Genomic DNA, 26,759 nt, shown 5'->3' with positions numbered 1-26,759 from the left:
TATTATTTGGCATGAAGGAGTGGCCGGAAGGAGTAAATCTGATATTATCTCAACATTCTACAAATTTCTCTTGTTTCACCATGATGCAAAAGAAATAACACTTTGGCTAGATAATTGCGCCGCCCAAAATAAAAATTGGGCTTTGTGTTGTTTTTTTATTTATTTAATTAATTCAGCAGATATTAATCTAAATTTACTAAAAATAAAATATTTGCAAACTGGCCACACTTTTATGTCTGATGACTCTTTCCTTAAAAAAAAGTCCTTAAAACAAACAGGCAAAGTTTTGGATTTTGATGATTTTAAATTATGTGTTAAAAAATCAAACAGTTCAAGGGTTGAGGTATTCGAAATGAATTTAAATTATTTTTATGATTTTGCTGATTTTTCGTCTAGATTTAAGGTGAATAAAATTATACCAAAGCATTATCTAGCCAATTTCGTTGAGGTTCAATTTAAAAGGGAATCTAAAAACCTCTTTTACAAAACAAAATTTAGTAGTGAATTAATAGAACTAAATTTTTTATTGGCAAAACAATTTAAAAGTGACCTACCAAAACCCACCATAAGATTGGCCCCCAAAGGTATTGAAAAAGAGAGGAAAGCTAAATTACTGTAAAAGTTGCAAGAAATCATACCATCAAATAGGATGTCCTTTTGGCACAATTTGCTAGAATCAAGAGAAGCAGCAAATTATGATAGTGAATAACTTATCTTATTAATGTACTTGTTATACTCGTTTTCATTAATATATCTTATATTTCCATACTTTTAACTGTTTATTTCAATTTATAAAAATTTATAAATTGGGTTTATTATTATTTTATAGCAAATTGATTTAGTATAAAAATTATAAGATGTTTTCTTTTACTAAGACCAAATGTCGTATCCAACAAAAGTTTGTTTTTCTGCAAATTATGATTAAACAAAATGCTTAAAATATCTTAAAGTTGTTTTTTATAGTTATTTACAAAAATAAATATTAAACAATAAAGCAATTGACAACAAACAGGGATGGCATATAATTATTTACAAATTGCTTATTATCTCTAAATGTTGTTTTTTTGCATACGACTTCCTGTCTTAGCAAGGCAGTATGGGTCATGGGTATCAGTGCTTTTAAATCATTATTTTTGCTTAATTTTTATTGTTGGATATAGGTAAAAAAAAAACTACTTCTGACGATTAATTGTATATTTGGTCGACGTTTCGATCTCTGAGATCATCCTCAGGACTCATATAAGCAAATAAAATCATTAAGTTAAAAATCATTGAACCAATTTTATACAATTAAAATCACATTAAATAAAATAAATTATTTTGAAACTTTATTATAAAACTTAACCAAAATTTAAAAAAAAAACTCTCCATACAATCTCTAAACCTTCCAAATTTTGAAAACCAAGGTCACAATAGATAATTTTAGGAAGATTCTATCAAAATGAAAAACTTGTATATAAGCTTACATAATATATTGTAGATCGTCCTCGTCAATAGTAACTGTAATATCATAATCAATATAAGAAATTTATAGATCCTTCCGTGCCCCAGAGTTTTTTCATTTTTATTTTTTTCTCTTTTATGTTATAACCACCTATGTTGGGAGATAAATTTCGATAATCGTTTCCAGCAGCCAATCCACTTATCAATTCTTTATAAAAGAAAAAACAAAACATAGATTAGTTTGTTATTGTAAATATTTCTTTTTTGGATCTATATACCTGGGGACTCACATAGTGTTAGGTCTTAGGCTATGTACGAGGTGTTCTTAGATTAGACTTTTATGTTGCTAATTGGGTTAAAATAAGCATTACTTAGATTATCAACGTCCTCTTTTTTACTTGGGTGTTTTTTAAATTCAATCAGTTCACTTAAGAATAATCTCTTTTTATAATTTTGCTGTCTAGATAGAATTTCTATTTTTTTTAAATCAAATCATGGTATATGAGGTTTTTTACTTCTTTTATGTTCAGAAATTTTAGTCTTTAAATATCTAGAAATTTGACCGATATAAACACCATCGCATTCACAACATGGAATTTTATAGATTGCATTACTAAGTCCTTTGGTGTTCTTGTTTTTAATTTTGAAAAGAACCGTTTGGTACTGTTTTCATTCTTGAAAGCAGTCATTAAGTCATTAAGTTCTGTTGCAATCTTCTTAGAGAGATTACTGACAGGTATTTTGAAGATTTTTTTTTCGGCGGTTTTGATCTGTTTTTGAGTTGTTTGATTAGTTTTAAACAATATTTTATCAATTAATTTATGTGGATAATCATTATGTAGAAGAAAGTTTTTTATTTTAAATTCTTTCTGTGATAGTCGATTTGAGATAGTTGTAGTGCCCTACTCTTCAAATTTTTAATATTATTAATTTTTGTTTAAAAGAGGGATTAGAGTTATAGGTTAAAAATCTTTCTGAGAATGTTGGTTTTTGGTACCAATCTGTTTTTATTATATTTTGGCTAGTAGTTTTGTAATTGGGGGGGTGTATATCCCACCTGGGTCCAATACGGATTCTTATGAGGGACATTGTCAGTCAGTTGATATTCTCAGGCAACAATTTTCTAACTCTGACTTTATTATTTTTGGTGATTTTAATGTTCCGGATGCTCTTTGGGAAAATGATGAGTTTGGAACTGTTGTTAGATGCCCACCTAACTCATGTGGATTAATATTTGGGGAGTTTTATTCTTACCTTAACTTTTTTCAAAGGAATTTTGTGCCAAATGATAGAATTGCCTTTTTTGATCTCACTTTTACAAATAGGAATGATCTAGTGGTGAGTGAAGCTGTTGACTGTGTTTTTAATAAGTCTGTCTATCATAAGCCTTATCATTTTGAATTAACTTTTAGCAATGGTAAAGAAAAAACATTAAATTTTGTACAGTTCTTCTATGACTTTAGAAATGCAAATTATTTGGGTGTTAATAGTTATTTGTGTGGAGTTGATTGGGACCATGTTCTGAATGTAATTAATATTGATGATGCGGTTTCAGAGTTCTATCATATATTGAATATGGCTATAGCTTTGTTTATGCCTCTTAAGAGATTCAAAACCTCGTCTTTTCCCAGTTCGTTTTCAGGGGAGTTAAAGTACTTGATCCTGCAAAAGAAAATTTCACACAAAAATATCAGTCTAGTCATACTGTTGCAGACTACGAAGTCTTTTCAGATCTTAGAGCTAGGTGCAAAACTCTAACGGAGACTTGTTAACAGAACTTTATTTCAAATTTGGACCAGTTACTTTATACAAACCCCAAAAGTTTTTGGTATAAGTTTAATAACAGGAGAGCAACAAATAAGCTTCCTGATTTGATGACCTATAATGATGGGGAGTTTGCAGGTTGTGAACAAATTGCAGAGGGGTTTGCCAGGTTTTTTTCTACTGTCTATAATAGAGATAATAATGTCTTACCTTCTCAGCAGGCTGGTGTAAACATGACTATTCCAAATCCTAAATTATCTATTGGATTAATTTTTGATAAAATCTTTCGATTACCCCCTAAACTTAGTGCTGGCCCTGATCGTATACCCAATTATTTTTTGAGAAAATGTGTATGTGCCCTCTCTTATCCCCTCTTTGTTTTATTCAGTAGGTCTTTAGACTTGACAGTTTTTCCATCCGAGTGGAAACTCAGTTTTATTACGCCTATATTTAAATGTGGTGCTGCTAATGAAATGATCAATTACAGGAGTGTGTGTGTACAGTCTGCCATCCCAAAACTTCTAGACAGTCTTATTTATGAGCAAATTAATTTTTATTGCAAAGAACTTCTGTTAAGTGAACAGCATGGCTTCAGTCGTGGCAAGTCTGCTATTACAAACTTGTTGCTGTATCAGGGTGCTCTGTTAAGTGCTTTGGAGAGGGGTGAACAAGTGGATGTAATATATACAGACTTTTCCAAGGCATTTGACAGTGTCAACCATAGCTTATTACTAGAAAAATTGAGACGTTTTGGTTTTTCAGATTGTTTGGTGGGCTGGTTTGCAAGTTTTCTTTCTGACAGATTTCAGCAGGTACAAATTGGGGATGCTAGGTCGCATCTTTCAGTGTGACCTCTGGGTTCCCCAGGGTGGTCATTGTTCTCCCCTGTTGTTCAATATTTTCATTAATGATATTTTGGTTTGCTTTAAAAATAGTAATTTTTTGTTATTTGCCGATGATTTAAAGTTTTATAGGGTGATCAGTTCAGAACAAGACATGGTTCTCTTGCAAGATGATCTGAATAGAATGTGTGAATGGTGTGTTGGTAATAGTTTGGTTCTGAATGTGGGTAAATGCAGTTACATTAGTTTCTACAAAAGAAACAAACGGGTAACTTCCTCCTATACTATTGATAATGTTAATCTTAGGTACACTGAAGTAGTAAAGGACCTTGGTATCTTTTTTGATGAACAATTGAATTTTAATACCCATGTAAATACTATTATAACTAAAGCATCTAAGGTCCTTAGTTTTATCCTGCGCAATTGTAAGGATCTGTCGGTTGAAACTTGCAAAAGGTTGTACATATCACTTGTTGTCTCTTTGTTGGAGTATGGATCAATGATTTGGTCTCCTCTGTACATGAATAATTGTATGGCACTGGAGAGGGTTCAAAATAAATTTCTACGATTCTGCCTTTATAAACTTCGCATTCCAGTTCCTAATGACCATTGTTATGATGAAGCAATGAACTTGCTGAACATGCGGAGTTTACTTAAGAGACGCACTGAGAATGATTTGGTGTTTATTTATAAACTTTTGAATGGCCTTGTGATTTGTCCCGAACTACTTAATAGGATTTCATTCAATATTCCATACCATAATCTGAGGGCAAATCGATTGTTTTCTTTGCCTTATCATCTTACCAACTATGCTATGCACTCGCCTGTCGAAAGGACCTTGAGGCTGGTAAACTCTACTGGAATTGAAGTTTTGGGAATTTCCTTATTGCATTTTAGGAGTCTTATTAAGAGTTTGTAGGATTTTGTTTTTTTGAATTGATTTTGCTCCATGATTAATGATTTGAAATACATTTGATCATTGTCATTGATAATAATATATTTTGTTTTTTTCTTAGCTAATTTTGCATTGTTAATTGTTCTGATTTTGAGAGAATATTGTTACTACTTGTAAAACGGTTTAATTATCCTTGGTATTAAGATTAAGTCTGATAATTATTGTTAATTAGTGGTTAGGTAGTATAGCTTTTATTTTTTTTTCAGAAATATATATATATTTTGTAATGGGGTTGATCCCGTGTATATAAATAAATAAATAAATAAAAATGTCACGGAAAGGGATTGAGTTGTTAGACTCTATTTCGATCATAAATTGCAGTTTTAAATCAAAAATTATTCAATGTCAAGAAGAACACTAATTTGGTCGGTAGGTACGATAGTAATATCATCGACGTATCGTTGGAAAAATGGTAATTTAAAAGGTAATTAATCAATGCATATTTTTTGAAGTTCACTCATAATGATGTTGGAGCAAATAGGTGATAAACAATTACCCATATCTATTCCAAAAACTTGTTGATAAAACTGTCCAATTAAATTGAAATAATTGTTTTGAAATACGAAATTTAAGAGGTCTATAACCTCTTGCAAAGATAATGTACATCGGTCTTTTATTAGGTCCCACTTTTTCGTTAAAATTGCCATGATAAGGTCTGTTGGAATATTTGTAAACAAGGAAATAACATCCAATGATACTAAGACATAATTTGGTGGTAATTGGAAGTCTTGCAATAAGTTGACTACTTCAAAGGAATTTTTCGTATTATGATGATCGCATTAATCGTAATTTATCGAATCATTATATACGGGGGCTCCGGAAGGTTGATACCTGACCTAATTTTGAACAATTTAAGCCAACCATTCAAATTCAAAATACTTTATTTGCCTATAGAAAGAAAAACAATTCTAACTAAAAACTAATTGCAAGAAGAATCATATAGTTTTCTAAGACAAAAAGGATGGTAGAGTTTGTCTAGCTAAGGAAACGTACACCATCTGTTTCAAAGCTGCGCCAAGTTTTGTCCCCTAATAACGCCCGATTAGCGACAGTAGCGCGCCTAAAGACATAAACACTAAAAGGCACAGAACAAAAATATAAGAATTAACGCAACGGCACTGTTTATATGCAAATCGGGGCGATCGATACCAATGCTTTGGCAGCGGCGTAAACAAATTTACTGCGCAACCGAGCCGAACAACACGTGCTGTACCTTTCCTTAGCTAGGCAAAGTCTATCGCGATTTTTAAAACCGTTGACATCGGTCATTAAGTATGCCAGTAATGATACAACCCTACTATATACTGTCTTTTAATTTGGCTAGCCTTTCTGGCTCTTGCCTATTTTTTTATTGCTAAAGGTCTTTAGCCAGTATAATTTTTTAATACTTTCTATCTTTTTTTTTAAATTAAAAGTCCGAATGAAGCTGTGCAGGGAGAGGGGGGATTTTGTTTGAGAGTGGTTGGAGGGAGGGATTGCTATGATACAACGCTACTACTACTACTACCTAACGTGTAATGAACTTAGAAGCTTAACAGAACGAAAGGCTTAAGAAATATTTGGTAAAAAAATTGTGATTAGAAAGATTGACACCTCCTGGTGATGTTTTTAGTACTGTGGAATATGAATAATTTTTTTAATGTAACTCTGAATAACCCTTTGATAAATTATAAAACTAAATTCAAACACAACTGTTTGCATTTTTAATAAATTATCAGATTTTTGCTCAATTTTTGTTGAAAATTGTGTCTTTTGACCATCATTTCCCAACTTTAACTAACTAGTCCTGGAAAAGAAATTTACTTGGCAAGTGATATCAAAAGTTGGCGTATCTAATCTAAATTGCAAAATGAGAGATACTTGCTAGATTATAATAATAATAATAATAAGCCTTTATTTCCAACAGGCAACTTGCCCAATAACAGGAAACACTTGCGAAACAATGAAAAGTATAGTTTAAAGAAAAAAAAAACACAAAACAAATCTAAAAGAACGAAAAGAAATTTATCCAAAACATTAGAACAAATAACTATTAATATGATATAAAAACCCAAGTATAAAAGTTTAACAATATAATCACATATTCAACAAAATTTAATTAAATTAACTGCAATATACCTACTAACTATAACTTAAACACATGGGTCTTAATCCCAAGAGTAATGATCCACCTAGATATCGACAATCACATGAACCGGAGAGAAATTTATATCGCACATGTGACAGATCCGATTAAATATAGCGCATATTGTATATAGTGGCGATTTCAACAGGATGTTAGTATGAGGCCTTGGCAGAAAGAATGTTAGGGGATGTCTAGCATTAAGCCTAGGCACCATGAAACGTACACCAGAAAGAAGTACAGGACTATCAATTAATCCATTCAGTAACCCATGCAGGAATTTTACAGAGAAGATCATTCTTCTGAGATGTAATGGATGTAGATTGAAGCGTTCCAACAGTTGCCTTTTTTGCCTGAAGGCCAAAAACTTAGCAAATCTAAGCTGAACAGATTCAAGGAGACCAACATGATTCTGATAGAGCGGGTTCCATATAATGCAGCCAAACTCCATATAATGCAGCCTTTAATCTCACAAAGCAACAGAAAAGCAGTCTTAATGTAGATTCCAAAGTAAAACTCTGAGAACTTCTAATTATGAACCCAAGTCTTCTCAGGGCTGAATTGACTATGTTGTTGAAGTGTGGAACGAATGTAAATTTAAAGGAGTCGAAGGTGATACCAAGATTAGTAATTTGCTCTAATCTACTCAAAATAGTATCATTAATAGAGTAATCAAAATTTAAGGGTGTTTTTGATCTAGAGGAACTGACCACACTACATTTAGCCGCATTCAAGCCTAACCTGTTAACAGCGCACCATACCTCCAATGTATTTAGGCAGTTCTGAAGAAAAACACAATCCTCCAAACCATATATATTTAAATATAGCTTCAAATCATCGGCAGAAGCCAGCCTATGACAAGTGAGTGACTCGATCAAGTCATTTATAAAAAAACTAAACACCTAAGGACCTAGGGTCGAGCCCTGTGGCACACGTTACGTTAAAAAGTTTCGATTTAAAGCCCTCATATTCGACATATTGAGATCTACCAATCAAGTAGGAATTAAATAAATTAAATAATCTCCCTGAAAAACCATACTGAGTTAATTTGCAGCAAAATATAGTGATCTATCCGATCAAAGGCTTTTTGGAAGTCGGTATAAATAACATCGACTTGAGTATTAACATCAAGTGATTCACAGATGTGGCTAGACAGACAGGATAAGTTAGTAACACAAGATCGCCCGCTAAAAAATCCATTCTGGTCTACAGAGATGCGTTCTTTTCCGTGACTAAATAGCGACCGATTCAGGATAATTTCGAAAATTTTTGAGAAGTTACAGAGTAATGAGATTAGCCTGTAGTTCACGATTTGATCACAGTCCCTAGCTTTTAAAATAGGTATTATTCTAGCAGTCTTCCAAATTTCAGGAATCTGTTCTGTTGACAGTATTAAGTTAAAAATGTAGGTCAGCGGATCAGCCAGGACACCAATACAATCTTTAACCAAGAAGCTAGGTACACCGTCTACACCAGATGTTACCACCTTATTTTTGAGTTTTTGACTAGCCAAAATAATCTGGGAAGCATCAACGTTGGAAATGTCAAAGTGGGGCACATTATCAGACGTCGACGAATGGTTTATTAAATTTGATTGTATAAATGCCTCACCAAAGAACAGTGCAAAAGCATCAACTATGTCTTGTGGGTATTTAATTACTACGTCATCTGGTAGCCTCATCATACCAGGAATCATGGTGCCAGCCTTCTTAGAACCGATAAAATTCCAAAAGCTAGATGGGTCCAAAGAAATATTCATTTCGGTGTTTTATATATTTTCAAACCTATATTCATTGCGTATTTGTAGTTTGATAAGGCGTCTAAGAGAATGGAATTTATTTTGAAAGAATGGAGAATTGTTCATTTTAAAGTCCTTGAAAGCCTTTTCTTTCCTATAAATGTTCTTAATCAATTCTCGAGAATAATAATTTGGAAATCTTCTTTTACGTTGCTGCTTAAGAGGAATGTGTGCGGTAAATATGCCATTCAATATATCATATAGGGCTCCACATGCATCATTAACGTTAGAGGATAAATACACAGTAGACCAGTCAGCTTTAAGGATCGAGTCATAAAGGAGATGGAATTTGGCCTTTCTAAAGTTAAAAGAATGAGATAAGTTTTTATTAAGCTGAAAATTATGGACACGTTGGCCTGAGACAGTAAAATCAATCTCCAGTGCAGGGTGATGCAAATCCTCCAAGACAAAAGGCACATCACTACGAGAAACAGTACAGGTGAAGTTAGATAAAACAAGATATAATAGTCTGTTATTATACTTTAGGATGTGATTACACTAAACAAGATTAAAAGTGTTAGCAAAATTATTCACAGCAATAAACTTTTGACTAACATGATTACCTGTTGCGTAAACATGTTAGTCAAAAGTGAGTTAGTGAGCTGAATTAATAGAGAAATCAGACACGTTAAAATCGCCCACTATTATTACATTATGGTTTAGCTTTGATATTAAAAGTGTAAACTGATCCAGAAATTGCTCGAAAATTACAGATGTTGCGATGGTGCGATGTACAAAACGATCATGTAAAATATCTGTAACCTAATAGTAAATTTACAGCCAACAATATCGATAGAGGGCGCAATACTGTTGCAAAAATCAGACAAACTAATTTTTTCAGACACAATGTTTTTAGAAACTGAATTATTGGTTCAATAGGGGTGTATTTTTGTTTAGTACATAGTCAAATGTACGCCGCTACTCTAGGCTAAGTTAATATTTGTACAGTCAAAATAAATGAAATAAAACTTAAGGTCGCAACTAATGTTCAAATTGTCTGCCTCCATTCCTGATACAACGTTTTAAATTGGATTAGTGTACACTTTTTCTGAATTTTAATTTCTCACTTTTTATTAATTATTGTTCCCCGTAAAGTAGGTAAATTTAAATAATTTATTTAAATTAGCCTATCGCAATTCACCGTAGCCAAAAACTATTTTTTTATGTTTCGATAAGTAGTATTGTTCTTTTTTGATCTTAGTATTTTAGAAACTTTTTATGATAAATTTTAGAAATATCTCTTTAATCATAAAAATTTTAAAATAATTATTTCTTTTTAATAATTTTAATTTTTTGATAAAAATTGACCAAGCTATCGCTTGGCTAGTAACAGCGTTGACAACTTTAAAATTCTTACAGAGCTAATTGAAAGTAATATCGTAGCAATTGAACCAAATTTTGTAAATTGTATTAAAAATCATACAAAAAATTAATTTTACGCAAATAATTAATGCGATGATTTTTTAAAATGTTATAGACCTTTACCTCCGCCACCGGACAATAATTTTGCAGCTTCAAGATCGCAGCCTCAACAGCCACAAAGAAATTCACAGTCACAACACATGTTTAAACCAATGGTACGTATGATTTCCATGCAAGAATTAAATATTCATTTTCGTTGTCAGTGTTAGAGTAGTATTCTTGTCTTTTAGTGTGTGTATTTAGGTAAATTACTACTTTATCTTTCTTCTACAACACTGCTTTCTCTCTTCTAATTTTTGCCCTTCTGTTTATTTCATGTCCGCGTTTCACATTTCACTTCAGGCTCCTGCACGTAAACCCGAGGTATGTGTACAAGACTTTTTTTATTTGCTTCATATATCTGCTTTTTTTGTTTTATCATATTTATCAAAATAGCTACAAACTTAATACTGATAATTAAATTTAATTACGCATAAGTGCAATTTGTTATTGAAAATTGATGTGGGTAGATAAAAACTTAATAATTTATAAATGGTATTTGAAACTCAGCAGCTTAAACTATTTACGATTTGCATAAAATGTCGATATGAAAAATACTTTATTTGCTCGCTTGTCGCTTTTAACAGCACAAGACAACTAGGAAACTGTGAAAGAACGTATGTATTTTGATTATTCTTCTCTGGTTTCTTTATCTCTTTAAAGGTAAAATGAAACACATACAGCTTCCCTCCACTCGTTTATTCTACATATTATAGCTTCTTAAGTTCATCATCAAAGGGACACTAAAAGGAATTGGTCGTGAATAAAGAAACAAAAAAAAAAAGACACGGAAAATATCTTAAAATTAATATAAGTCGCACTTACAAGGGTTTAAAATTAGCACAAGTCATACACGCGAGGGCTTAGAAAAAAAATGTTATTGAGAAAGATGAATTGAGACGTCAAAGTGGTAACATTTGATAGAACTGATTTTCATATATGATAGGGAAATTATTTGGGTAATATGGGAAGTTTCGGATACTGTAAATTGGTGATTAATTATTATTTTAAAGCACTTTTAATATGATAATTCCAAAACTGAGGTGATGAACTGAATAGTATGTTTCCGAACATTAACTTAATTCAAACCTAGGTGACATTTATGCTGAGAAGTCCAAAAAGTACCAAGGCATTTCATGGCATATTAAAAAAAATTTTGGTGGAAGCAAGAGAAAAGTGGAACACTGGTGACTAACACAATATTTAGTAAATTGTAAAAGAAAGCAATGAGTGCTATATAAAAGCAAATTGTAAAAGGCAAGAATAATGTATTAAAAGAGTATGAGGAGTTGAAACAGTGAATTAAAAAAGTGAGTACAAGAGTGATGTATTTAATCATCAACACGTTAAGGGTTGTTGTTTTGTGTAGCTTTATTTATTTTTAGTATTTCCAACACATCAAGTTTATTACTTTTATAGCAGAAATGGCAAATCTTCAAGTCAGTAGCTGGATTAAAACTGATTGTTAATATAAACATGTGTGAAAGTTAGATTTAATGCTTGTAGAGCAACTATTTTTGTTCTTTCCCTTCTCAAACCCTCTACAATGTTCACTGATACGTGTAGACATACTTCTTGAGTAGAAATACTCACAGGAATCAACTAACCACTTTCAACACTTTTTAACTAATGAATATAAAGGGCGTTCCGAGAGTAATAGGACATAGAACAACAGTAGATTCCTTACGTCAAAATAATGTGATTGAGGTCAACTTGCCTCATCCTAACTTTAATAGTAACTGAAATACAGGGTGTCAAAGTATTATTTGATTTATTTTTTTCTGATGGTCCTGAACCAATTGTTTTGGCATAATTTGTTTACCAATTTGGGTGATATGCTTTGTGTTTACGCGCAAGTAAAATTTAATGGACGGCATGCAAGATGCAGCTATCAGGAAAAATTTTCAGATAGACAACAACCAAACCATAAATTATTCCTGTTTAAAAGGGTGCCATTGATTAGAAAAGGGTTCTAATCAATTGAGGCCCTATAGGCTGTAAAATTTATAGGTTGCGATGGTTCATGTACCTTTGGACGGTTTTACACCACTTAAAAAAATAATAAAGTGATTGAATTAAATTAAAAGTAAAAAGACTTACCTAGGGGTCAGTCAGGATCAGGATAACACAGGGAACACTGGTCGTAAAAATGGTTATTAACAGTAAGACGATCTAGTACCGAGTGTGTTTCACCTCGATCCCCCCGCGTCAGTCTTTTCGGTACTTGCGTACTATTACGTATTATTTGGGTATGTACCAGTTTGTAGTAAAAGTAAAGAATAGCAAGTAAGGAAATATTATAGGGAGAGGCGAGGAAATAAGGCAAATCTCAACATTCATTAGGTAAAACAAAAAAATATTTTCAGCAAGAAGCGATACTTTGAATGCACTTAAGAATATAACTTATAGAACTAAACTAAGTATTAAACTAATCAATAAAGTGAAATTGAGGTGACGACAAGAACACAACAATTCCAGAGAATTTATAGCCGACTAGGAGAAACTGGATCATTTCGGCCAAAAATGCCTGTTTTTTAAAGCCTGCCCAAAAAATATTTCCCAAGAACAAGAAGAAATTTTAGTCTGCGTAGCAGGAAATCCCGGGTTAAGGACTAGGCGAATAGTGGTAGCTACGGGTGTAAGCAAATCATGTGTTGGTAAAGTACTTCAGAAAGACGGCCTCACTTTACAACACTTTTTTCAGATTTGCCGGACAGAATGCAGTTTTGTCGTCAGTTTGAAAATATGCAAAACGCAGATCCAATGCTTATTAGCGGAGTGTTATTTGCAGACGAGGCTACATTTACTAGACGCGGCGTATTTAACTTTAGAAATGCTCTTATGTGGGATACTGAAAACCCCCATTCAGTTGTCAGTCATTTCCAACATGAATTCAAAATTAACGTTTGGTATGATATTATTGGAAACCATATAATAAGCCCCTAAGAACTACCACCTAATTTGAACAGAGACTTGTACTTAAATTTCTTACGAAATGAACTTGGAGGCCTTTTAGAAGATATACCAATAAATGTTAGGCAGAACATGTATTTTATGCAATATGGGGCGCCAGCGCACTTTTCTCGACAGGTACGCAACTACCTTGACGAACAATATCCCGAATGTTGGATTGGCCGTGGAGGACCTTTGCTTTGGCCTGCGCGTAGTTTAGACTTAAACCCCATGGATTTCTGTATTTGGGGATATTTGAAATCAATTGTTTTTTAAAGTCCTATATATAGGGTGATTTTTAAGTTGATACTTTTTTTTAACTGTGTATAGAACTCGGTAAAATATACATTTTTTTCAAATAACTTTTCGATACACTCAAAAACAAGGGACATACAGAATAAAAAAAGTGAATATGGGTTTGTTTTTCATCGTCTGTTTACGTTTAGTTTTTGCTCGAATTTTTGTATTATCGATCACGCATTGTACCGATAGGTTAGTCTTAGACACTTTTGGTTTATTGTTGTTAATTTTAAATTTGCAAATCCTAAAAATGGCATATCGTTATGAAAACAATGACAAGTTCATATATGTTGATTATGTGGATATGTTGCTTATTTATGGAGAGTGTCTTCAAAGTGCTGCTGCTTCGGTATTCGCAGACCGCTTTCCTTTGCGGAATCATCCTACACCCAGAAGTTTCATAGAAAAGGAGACCTGAAAATGTTCATAGGGAAGAACAAATTTTAAATCTCATCGAAGAACATCCAACAACAAGTACTCTAGTTGTTGCAGGGCAGGTCGGATTAAGTCAAACAAAAGTATGGACAACATTGCGCGAGAATCAATTTAATCCCTTTCACGTTCAACGTGTCCAAGCGCTACTGCCTGAAGACTTCCCCCGCAGAGTTCAGTTTTGTGAATGGTTCCTACAACAACATGAAAATGATCAACATTTTTTGAACAAAATTTTAGCCATGGACGAGGCAACATTCACTCGAAACGGAATTAACAATTTTCGAAATACGCATGTTTGGTCTGTTGATAATCCCCATGCAATTCGCAGAACCAATTTTCAACACCGCTTTTCTGCTAATGTGTGGGCAGGAATTGTGAATGAGATACTTGTTGGACCATTTATCTTACCAGACCGTTTGACGGGCGATGTTTATTTGGACTTTTTGCAAAATAATCTGCCTGTTCTGTTAGAAGACGTGCCACTGAATATCAGGGAAGCTATGTGGCTCCTGCAGGATGGAGCACCTGCCCATTTTAGACGAGAAGTAAGCGAATTTTTGGATATAAGTTACCCAAATCGGTGGATTGGTCGAAATGGACCAGTTGCATGGCCACCAAGGTCGCCAGACCTAAATCCATGTGACTTTTTTTTGTGGGGGTATATGAAAAGTTTAGTTTTCAAGACGCCTATCGACACACAAGAAGAACTAATAGCACGTATTGAGCAGGCTGCGGCAACAGTTAGACAAAAACCGATTTCTCTATTGCGTGCCGTTACGGAACAGTGGTTACGTCGAGCAAATCGTTGTGTTGAAGTTAATGGTGACAACTTTGAACAACATATTTAAGTTAGAGAGGACCGTATTGGACTCATTTTATAACATTTTGGCAATGCAATTTTTTTATTTTTCGGTTTTTTGAATAAAGTTATTTGAAAAAAATTTTTATTTTACCGAGTTCTATACACAGTTAAAAAAAAGTATCAACTTAAAAATCACCCTGTATTATCTAAATGAAGTAAATGTAAAAATTGTAAACTCTATAAATATGTCAAAAAATAATAAGGATCTTCATGTTCATGTCATTTGTTAAACGTATTTCAAAATGCATTGAAATTAATGGAGGGCATTTGAAACAGTTGTTATAGTTATAGTAGCGTTATTTGTATGTTTCTTAGTTTATTATTGTTTTTGATATATTTGTTTGAAGATAAAATATAAAAAAAAAATAAATATCATTTACTTTGGTTATGATATAAGAATTAACAAAAAAGTCGTAATATTTCTTTTATTTAGTAACTATTCTAATTTTACATAAATATCAATAATCTTAGGTATTAATTTTATTTTATTTAGGATTGCATTGCTAAAAATCTAGTAAATTTAAGTCATTCACATACTATGATCACCTAAAAGTGCATTAATTTCGATGATGGTTGCTTCTAGCGACTTTAATAAGGTATAAATTTTGTATGTAATATTAAAAAAGAAAATTATTTTGTTACTTTTCAAAACAATATACGGAGCTGCAAAAAAGTTAGGGTATTAAAAAAAAACTAACGCAACGATCGAAACATGAAATACGATTTTTCTTTTTAAAAGACTTGTATGTTCTAAATTTCATGTCAGTATGTCATTTGGTTCAAGACTTATGAGAAAAAAACGATAAATCAAATAATACTTTGACGCTCTGTATTTCAGTTACTATTAAAGTTAGGATAAGGTAAGTTGTCCTGAATCACATTATTATGACGGAAGAAATCTACTGTTGTTCTATGTCCCATTACTTTCGGGACACCCTGTATAAACTCAATTTACTAAACATGTACTCCACAAAATTATAATATCGGTTCTTGTTAGTGTTTATGCAACAAGATCTCTTAAAGAGGCCGTTGAAATATTAAAAGTTGACTATTTCTTTTTGGTGTGACTGCGCATAGCTAATAAATCATCTGGGATTTATTTGTCATTTTTAGTTCCAACCATAATATTAAATCTATAGAGGCATTCTTATATTAACAAAACAAACGTCTTACAATAGTTAAATTAAATAAAAAAATGTAAAACTAAATTGACCAGAAGACACAGGTTGAAATTGAAATTGTCAAAACAGTGGGCTGCCAGAGGCGGGAGTTGGAGGAATTGGTTCCAGAGGAGTTGTGCATATAGGTCTCCTGATGGACCCGTCATGCCCCACCGGGGGTTTTCAGAGCCCAATGGCCTTAGAAAAACCGATAAGGCTCTCTGGTCTGAAGGACTTACAGTCACTTGGTGCACTGAAGGTGTTACCCAAGTATTTCAACCTGGCGCGCGTGAGTGCTGGGCACTCCGCGACCACGTGGTTAACGGTTTCATCCTCCTCCCAGCACCACCGGCATTTCGGATTGTCCGCAATACCGATGGCATGGAGATGGCTTCTTAAGTGCCAGTGTCCGGGCAAAAGACCGGTCGTAGTAGATTTTTGGGTGCGACAGGCAGAGGGCCCACCTATGTACGCTTTGGCCTGTCTCATACCAGGAGACTCAGTCCATCTTCGGTGGGTCCACTTGTCCAGCAGACCCTTCATTAACTCGACCGCTACGCATTTGGCGATACCAATTATGGGTTCCGGCCTCGTTACCTGTATGGCCAGGTACCCAGATGAGCTGAACCTTGCAGCCAACCTGCACCAGTTTTTTCAGAACTTTTATGCACTCTTCTACAAGTTTGGATCTTACCTCTACGGCCGTGATAGCCTTAATGGCAGGTCTGCTGTCCAAGCATATTGATACGACTGTATTGCGGTGTCTGCAGCTTAGGATTTTCTGTCCGCATTTTAATACAGCGAATACTTCGGCCTGGAAGAGAGTCGCCACTCTCTTGCCTTCCCCAGCGAGTATGCTCTGCTAGTATGTGGGATCCCACCACAAAGCCCTGATCCAGCTCTGTTATTCATTCTGGAGTTCTCTGTGCCAGATGGTCCCCCTGTTTAGCAATGCAGGCCTGTTGGAATACTGCCACTCCTCTCTGCATCCAATAAGAGATACAGGTTATCAATATGGATTTTTTCAAGACAAGTGTTTTTTTTTTAAGTCTCGAAGTTAAACACTCCTCAAAAGGGATACTAGGGAAATGATTGGACATCAAAAGATACTAAAAAAGATGCACCAGGCAGAATATGATTTCTCCCTTCAGAACAAAAATCAGGAGTTTATCAGATAGGGTATGCTCAAGTGAGAATTGTAATGCGTTTTTCATTGCTCACACCGGTAGAAGTATTTCTACACGTATCAGTAAACTTTGTAAAGAGATTGAGACGGGCGACAACAAAAATATTTGCGTGAAGAAATAGCCCATACTTGCAGTGGAGTCGTAGGTTAAGGTAAAATGAAAATCCTTCAGTTATTCTCCCTCCACTTATTTATTAAACATGAAGTTAGCTTAAAATTCCCTACATGTTTCGGACACAGTGGTGTCCGTCATCAGGGGGTAAAAGGTTTAAAATTGGCACACGCCCCAGGGTTTGATTACATATCAAAAATCCTCTATTTATTACTATTGTTTTCAATTTAATTTTTTTCTTTTTATTTGTTTACTATTGTAAACAAATAATATTTTCAGACGAAAAACAATGAAAAACACAAAGTCACGGTCTCACAACATTTACTTAAAGCTACACGTGTTTCGCTCTATTCAGAGCCTCATCAGGCCTAAAACAATAATAATTAGTATTGAAAGAAAAAAAGAGGACATTAAAAAGACTAAAACCTTAAAAAGCCACTAACGTTGGCAAAACAGTAAATAAACATACATTTAAGGTTAGGATGACTATACAGTTATTTAGAACCAAAAAATAAAAAATTGCAAAATAATATCACACCTATTGGAAATCGAACCCGCGACAACAAGCTTACAAGCCAGAGACTATAACCTATGGGCTACCGGAACACTGAGGAGAAGTTCAAAACATTTGTTGTTAAGCCAAGGCATTTTAACACAATATTCAACTTATTTCAGTTGGAAGAGATTATGTAAATATAAAATTGATTAAATAAGATTATTAAAAATAAGGTTGGGTTCAAAATTAAATACGTCGTTAACACAGACAAGAACAGGACTCTTCTTGGCTTTAACGCGTGTAGAAATTTTTCTTCCAGATTGGCCAAGATTGTGACGCTGTATATATTGGCCAATCTGGAAGAAAAATTTCTACACGCGTTAAAGAACATGTAGCGTTGTTTGAGAAATTTAAAAATACAGACGTCCGTGATACAAAGTCAGCGTTTGCGAATCACCTGTTAGCTTCCACACATCACTTTTCTCCAGAGGTCGGAGCTGAAATACTTCATGAATGCCCTAAAGGGAAAAAGCTTGACCTTCTGGAGAGGATGGAAATTACTAAAGCCAAGAAGAGTCCTGTTCTTGTCTGTGTTAACGACGTATTTAATTTTGAACCCAACCTTATTTTTAATAATCTTATTTAATCAATTTTATATTTACATAATCGTCATAATCTCTTCCAACTGAAATAAGTTTAATATTGTGTTAATATTTATGAATTTAATTTTCACGGATTAAATGCCTTTATTTTGAAAGAGATTAAATACTAAATAAATACATTTAATCCTTTTGTATAGGTACCTATCTTTTAACGCTTTGTAACATGCAAAAATGGGGTCAGGTAATATATACAGACTATAAATACTTTTAAATCATATTTTAAACGTTAGTAGTCACTGCTACGCTGTAGTGTAATCACAATATTATTATCCCAATATTTAAAAAATGGAGGTATTCAGTCCAACGAAAAGATGTACTAAAAATTCTCCACTATCGCTGAGTGAAAAAGTTATTATTTTAAATGTACATGATTGCATAAAACACGATTACCCTACTTTTACTGTGCAAGAAATTGTTGAAAAATGTTCTAGAATGAGTGGAATTGGAAAGTCCACCATTTTCAAATTGTTGCGGGAAAGAAAAGTAGCAGGTCAAGTGGAATCTCCCAAGCAAAAGCCAGGACGACCTACAAAAGTCCTTGATGAAAATGCTAAATGTATAATTCGAAGAAAAGTTCACTCTTTTTATTTTAAAAAGGAAATACCCACCCTAGACAAAATTTTAATGGAGCTTGGCCGAGATGACAGTATTCCGTTGATAAGTAGAAAACTTTTATGGAAAACTTTAAAAAATATGGATTTTGCCTGGGAAAAGCATAACCGCAAAGCACTTTTACTGGAGAGCGACGAAATTGTTTGTTGGAGACGACAATACTTGAGAAGTATCAAGCAGTACCGCAGGGAGCAAAAGAAAGTTTTTTATCTTGATGAGACGTGGATTAACGAAGGTTATATAGTCCAAAAAATGTGGCAAGACAAAAATATAACCAGTGCTCGCCAAGCTTTCATAGAAGGCCTGTCTACGGGTATTAAAGTACCTTCGGGAAAAGGAAAAAGACTTATAATCACACATATTGGAAGCGAAGAGGGATTTTTAAAAGAAGGTCTGCTAACCTTTGAGTCGACTCGCACAGGAGATTACCATGAAGACATGAACTCAGACGTTTTCGAGGACTATTTTGGTGAAATGATAAAATTTCTTCCGGCTAATTCGGTGGTAGTTATGGATAACGCAAGCTATCATTCACGGCGAATAGAGAAGACGCCAACTTTAAGTTGGAAAAAGCAAGAAATTATCGATTGGCTGACTGCAAAAGGTATTGCGTTTGAAGCAAATTTGATAAAAAAAGAACTGCTGGCAATAGCAAACTTACACAAAACTCGTTTCATGAAATACGCCGTGGAAGATATAGCCGAAAAATATAATATAACTGTACTGCGCTTACCGCCATATCATTGCGAACTAAATCCTATAGAACTGATATGGGCGCAGGTAAAAGGATTTGTAGCAAGACAAAACACGACTTTTAAAATGAAAGATGTTAAGCTACTGTTTGATCAAGCCATTACGGAAGCGACACCAGAGAATTGGCGAAAAGCAATCCAGCATGTAATTAAGCAAGAGGACAAAATGTGGGATCTTGACAACCTCATCGATCAGACAGTCGATCCTTTAATTATAATGTCAAGAGGTGATGACAGTTCGTCAGATGACGAAGAAGACTACAATCTATTATAATTTAAAATTGTTATACACTGTTCAAAAAGTGCCAGATCCAAAAGTGACATTTTCAACTGTTTTACTCTACATATTATGTTCAATAAATTTGTGAAAAAAATATATTATTCCATTTAAACAAAAGTAACTTTCTAAAATAAAATAGCATTTAAGTACATTAATTATAAGGTAAAAAACAAGTCCCAGTTGCACGCCTTTGGCGAACCGTTTTCAATGTTTATCAGTGGGTAACAATGGGCAAAACTCATAAATTGACCCAAAACCGGGTGGCACTACCTGCAATCAACGAAAAGAAAGAATTTTACATTGAAACTAATACCCAACTAAGGTAGTGGCATAAAATATTGGTGGATCACCAGGTACCACTTTTGCATACCTAATGAGGTTTTATTGCTCTACACACTTCTGAAATAGAGTATAACTGCTTTTATAATAATAATTAATTACATCATTCATCAATTTACTGTCTCTGAAACTTCCCTTAATACAACTAAATAATTTTCCTAATATACATGAAAGTTCCGTCAGTTTCGTCAAATCTCACCACTTTAATTTCTTAATTCATCTTTTTTTAAAAAAACAACTTTTTTTTAAAAACGTGTTGACATAAAACTGAAGTCCTGGTGTGGGTGACTTGCGCTAATTTTAAACCATTATAACTATGACTTTTTTGTGTCTTATTTGTTTTTTTTTTCTGTTTCTTGTTTCTTTGTTCACGACTTTTTTTTTTGTGCCCCCTGATGATGAACACTGCTGTGTCCGAAACATGTTCCGAATTTTTAAGTTATATGTAGAATAAACGATTGGAAGGATACTCTATGCTTTTCATTTTACCTTAACCTATGACTAAATTGGAAGTATGGACTATTGGATTATATTTAAAAGAAAGTTCAATAAGCCATAAATAGAATAATTTACTTGAGGTATAATAGATTTTTTTATATAGACTGGTGGCCAAAAGTAGATTGACAACTACTTATTTTTCAAATTTGTTTATATCACGGTTTAGGAAATGATAAATTAGGTGGGACAGTACCTGATTAAAAAACAATGGAGCCTATTTGTAATGTTTAATTATATTTAAACTATTTATTCGTAATACCCAATTTTATTAAAAAAAAAAATAAAAAACCAAACAATTTTCAAGTGGCCAAAATTAAATTGACAAATTCAAAGCTTACTAAAATAAAAATAAGTATAGAAAATTTAAAGGGTTTTATTCAATAATGCGTTGCATAGCCTCTATTTCTTCTCACTTCCACCAACCTTTTGGGCATTGACCTAATTAAATTGTCAATATAGGACGTACGACAGATATCCAGCATGCCTTCAAAGCTTTAAAAAGTTCTTGTTTATTTTTGAAATTTTTACATCGGATGTGACGATCAATGTAATCCCAAATGTTCTCGATCGGATTTAGGTCCGGTGACTGTGACGGCCATTTGATAACATACATTTTTTCTTGGGTCAATCATTGCTTAACGACCTTGAATGCGTGTTTCGGATCGTTATCATGTTGAAAGTAGTGGTTGAGTGGCATAACTTCATCAGCGTAAGGTACCGTAACATCCTGCAGTATGTCTTTATACATGAAACGATCCATCGTGCCTTCTATCAAGTGTAGTGGACCCATCCCATAGCCCGAAAAACACCCCCACACCATCACGGAACCACCTCCATGCTTGACTGTGGACACCGTATATTTGGGATCATACCTTTGGTTATGGCTACCACAGGACGCCTAACATATCTTTTGCCATCCGAATTAATCAAATTGAACTTGATTCATCAATAAAAATAAGCTTTTTCCATTCGGAGACTGTCCAGTGACTATGTTCTCGAGAAAACGTTTTTTAAACTTAGCAGTGGTTTCTTTGCAGGGCGTCTTGTTTTTAAATCACTATATTGAAGTCTTCTTCTAATGGTACGACAACTAACTGAACCCTCACCTTCTTCTTCCAAATGCAGCTTGATTTCTTTTGAAGTTGCGAATGGGTCAAGTTTTGCTTTTTTCAAAATTAATTTCTTAACACGACTAGTGGTCTTCTTTGGTCGGCCAGTTTTTTTTAGAGGAACAACACTTCCACGGAGATTAACATTTTTTATTATTTGACTTACTGTTGCCCTCAAAAGAGAAAATTTTCGAGCAATATCCGCCTGTTTAACCCCGTTCCGGTAATCGTCGATTATTCGCATCTTAATATCGATCGATAAAGTTATACCACGTGGCATTGTGAATATTTTTCAAAACTAATAGTAAGGAAAGTCAAATTAACAGAAACCAACGCATAAAACTCAGAGACTGAATAAATATGTTGTTTGTCAATCCAATTTTGGCCACCTAGCAGTCAAACAAAATTATTGGAATTTGATAAAAAAAATATTGAGAAAAATTGCAAGCAATAAAAGTCTATAGAATTTGTTTCTTCAAACTATGTTGTTTACATTCCTGAACACTAATAAGCTCAACCGGTTTTGCTTCAGATAAAATATATCCATAAAAATGGAATTTGTCAATCTACTTTTGGCCACCAGTGTACAGGGTGGGCCAATTTAGACGTTTTCTTATGGGAAGTCATGTCCCTGTTAGAGATAAAAAAATTTTGACCTTCATTCTCCGGGCTCAAATTTTAAAAGAAGTTTATTGAAGCAAATGAAATTTTGCTACGGCAAACAGTTTGGCCGCTAGAGGGCGTTTCTGAAATTTGGTCATTTTCGTTTTTCGGCTATTGTGTTTTTAAAGATAAATGATTTCTGTAAAGACTTTCTTATAGCACTTTTAAGCGCTTAACATGCTCATGATATTTAAATTTATACAGGGTGCTTCATTATTAAATTTTTTTTTTTTTTTTTTTTTTTTAAATGGAATGCATATTATTTTTTTGCATTTTCTTGTAGCCCTTAAAATTCCCTTTTCAAATATATATAACACTACTAATCTAAATTTAATAGTTTACGATATATAAATAAATTTCTTAAATATTAAAAACACGTAGGTAATGACCCGCCATTTTAATCGCGTAAACGGAAGAGTAGGCGTGTTTTAAACTGCTATAAGTGAAGCTTAATATTTACATAAACAAACTTGTTTTTATAATCTATGTTTTCCTTTGTATTTATATTTTGATATTAGAATCCAAAAACGTATCAATTTTTCAAAAAATTCCATATGATTAGATGTTTTATCAAATATAATGAGAATTTAAGGGCCTGCGATATCAACGTCCTTATTAAAAATAAGTGCAGTTATTTAAGACACTCAAAGATTGAAAAAGGACGTTATAGGTTCTGTATTTTTTATTTGTGATACTTCAGTAAGCGCTTTTAAAAATCAAAAGTAAATTAAACAATAGCTCCTGTTTTATTAAATATTAATTATATTAATGGACAAATACAGTTATAAAAACAAAATAATACTGTAAAAAAAAAATAAATAAAAGTATTTATTTATTTTAAACTTAGAATATGAACTAACAAACAAAAAGTAAAAACCAGATTTTATTTTTTTATTGATATTTTAACTAAAACTGCAACTCTATATATTACGTACTTATAACAAGTGTTCAACTGAGCTCCTTCCTGATCAATGCACCAGCGGCTACGTTTTTCAACATTATCAACAGCGTTTCTTAATTCAATATTTGTTATTGTTGCAAATGCATTATGTAAAGCTTCTTCCAACATTACTCTTGAAGTAATTGGCTGTTGGTATACCAAGTCTTTTATTCTTCCCCAAAGATAAAAATCTAAGGGTGTTAAGTCAGGGGATCTAGGCGGCCAACGTATTGGACCTTGATTTCCTATCCACTGCTCACCAAACTGCTCATTTAAATAATTACTGACCACTCTAGAATTGTGCGGTGGCGCACCATCCTGCTGGAAAAATATAGGATGCCTCTGCTGGGCTAGAGGCAATTCCTCTAGGAAGCGCTCAACTTGCGTTTGCAGAATTTGTAAATTTCGCTCTGAATTTAACTGTCCATCATAAATATAGGGACCAATAAATCTACCACGAAATATACCCATACACTAAAACTGTAACGGCCTTGATTTGGCCGCTTGCTCGGGCTTGCTCGAGCCCAGGTATACCTATTATACCTATTAAAAATGCCTGCACTACTAATCGATGCTTCATCCGTCCAAATACAATTGTAGCCAAATGTTGTATCTTGACCACACTTTTGCAAATACCACCGACAGAATTCCAATCTTCTATCACGATCCGCAGGAAAGAGATGATGAACTTTTCGGGTTCGATAAGCTTTATACCTATATTTTTTTTAAATCCGTCTTGTAGAGGTCCTTGGCACACCAGTTTCTACTTCCAATTTCCGGGTGGATAGATTAGAGTTATTTTCAATTGCGCCCAAAACTGTTATATCCAATAGTTCTTGATCGTCATTTATATTATTATTAGCATTTCTTCGCGGTTTAGCAAAAGAACCAAAATTAATAAGGTTTCTTTTTAATTTTTTAAACAGCGTACTATGTGGCTGCCCCCGTTCTGGATATCGTCCTTGATATAAATTACAGGCCTCTCTTGCATTTTCATTACATTCAATAAAACATTTAATCATATCGAATTTTTCATAGTTTTGATACATTGTGATTATCACATAAAAGAAATACAAAGTAAAACAGATTATGAAAATAAGCTTGTTTATGTCAAAATGACGTATTACTCAAAGCAGTTTGAGAACCGCCTACTCAAACCTTTACGCAATTGTTTCACCCGCAATTGTGTCACCCGCCTACTCTGTTTTTTAGGCGTTTTAAATGGCACGGCATTATAATTTATTGATACTTAAGAAATCTATTTATATCTCCTAAACTAATGAATTTAGATTATAAGTGTTATATATATTTGAAAAGGGAATTTTAAGGGCTACAAGAAAATGCAAAAAAATAATATGCATTCCATTAAAAAAAAAAAAAAAAAAAAAAATTAATACTGAAGCACCCTGTATAAATTTAAATATCATGAACATGTTAAGCGCTTAAAAGTGCTATAAGAAAGTCTTTACAGAAATCATTTATCTTTAAAAACACAGCAGCCATAGCCGAAAAACGAAAATGACCAAATTTCAGAAACGCCCTCTAGCGGCCAAACTGTTTGCCATAGCAAAATTTAATTTGCTTCAATAAACTTCTTTTAAAATTTGAGCCCGGAGAATGGAGGTCAAAATTTTTTTATCTCTAACAGGGACATGACTTCCCATAAGAAAACGTCTAAATTGGCCCACCCTGTACCTAGGAGCTGAGGTTTAATCAGGTTAATTAAATTAAGTATATCAAACGGTATCATTATAGATTTCAATTCATATTTCTTTTAAATACGTGAATAAGTCTATTTTCTTTTTCTTTTCAATTTTTGAGTGTGTGAGATAGTAATTTCTAAATTGATTTTGAAGTGACGTAATACCCAATAAAATAAGTAACTAATTACGTTAAATTGTTTCTTAACGCTTCGTAACAGTAAGCATAAAATGCAATTCAAAACTCACCATGAAAAACGTCGTCAACAAAAAGTTTTTCTTGAAATTGCACAAGAACATTCAGTGGGTCTGAAATTGGTAATGCGATCTCGAAAACCGTTACAGATATATACAAAGATGGATAAATTGGAAAAGTTTTAGACATTTCTATTAATCCATAGAATTGAACACCGTTTACTTCGGGATTTTGGTTTTTCAGATATTTTCTCCATCTGAATTATCAAATTTTTGAAAATAACTGTATGAAGAGTTCTAAATCCGGTACAAACTTTCTTAAAGCAATTTTTTACGTAGAAAACGCCTGGTAGTTATCTATAAATTCTCGTATAAAAATACAATATTGCTAATATTTGATTAATAACTATATGTGAAAGAAAAAAAATTACAAAATGTGGTCGGGAGAATAATTTAGAGGAGAAAAAAGAAAAATTTTAATAATTTTTCAAAATAAAATACAAAATATTTTACCATACATTCTGTACTAATAAATTGGGAAAGAAAACCCTGTTTTTGCAACTGAGTGATTTCAACACTTCAGTACTTGGGATTATAATTCTATTATTTTTACTTTCAGTTAAGATTTTATAGTCAATTGTTGGTGGTTGTGTCCCAATAAGTATGCACACTTTAATTGTGAACTGAAAGTCATAATTTAAGTTAAACTAAGTGTTATTTATATTTTAATATAAAGCTTATACACTGCAATTAAACGGGAAAAATTGTATCTGACAAGTGATTGCCTCGACTTTGATGACAGACTTTTATTCGTTTTGAGAAATTTTCAATTACATTTTCACACAATTGTGGCCTAATTTCGCTAATAACACGTTTAATTTGGTTGTTCAACTGTGGAATTGTTGTTGGATCATTAGTGTATACGAGGAATTCTTAAAACCGCGAAAGAAAGAAATCACAAGGCGTTAAATGGCACGATCTTGCGGGCCAGTTCTAGCCTCCATTCACGACGGGAAAACTTTTCTTGGAACAACTAAATAGCATCGCGTGTATCGTATCCTGTTGGTACCACATACCTTTCGTATCTATACCATCCAATTGAGGCTATAAAAATTCAGTGA

At 33.3% G+C, this 26,759-nt stretch overlaps 1 protein-coding gene across 5 annotated transcripts in view; it reads left to right on the top strand.

Moving 5' to 3' along the window:
- LOC126745987 (serine/threonine-protein kinase mig-15) overlaps positions 1 to 26,759 on the top strand; it is a 162,158-nt gene that overhangs the window by 28,134 nt on the left and 107,265 nt on the right. For 4 of the 5 annotated variants that reach the window (XM_050454070.1, XM_050454068.1, XM_050454072.1 and 1 more), the window contains exons 9-10: positions 10,402 to 10,501; positions 10,689 to 10,709. In XM_050454070.1, the coding sequence (XP_050310027.1) occupies positions 10,402 to 10,501; positions 10,689 to 10,709 (121 nt within the window). The remainder of the gene's footprint in view (positions 1 to 10,401; positions 10,502 to 10,688; positions 10,710 to 26,759) is intronic. The other variant, XM_050454069.1, reaches the window with a different exon arrangement.

Source organism: Anthonomus grandis, chromosome 16, assembly GCF_022605725.1.
Source record: "Anthonomus grandis grandis chromosome 16, icAntGran1.3, whole genome shotgun sequence".
In the NCBI taxonomy this organism is placed as follows: Eukaryota; Metazoa; Arthropoda; class Insecta; order Coleoptera; family Curculionidae; genus Anthonomus; species Anthonomus grandis.
Note: the sequence above shows the minus strand (reverse complement) of the source record. Positions and strands in the feature narration are given on the sequence as shown.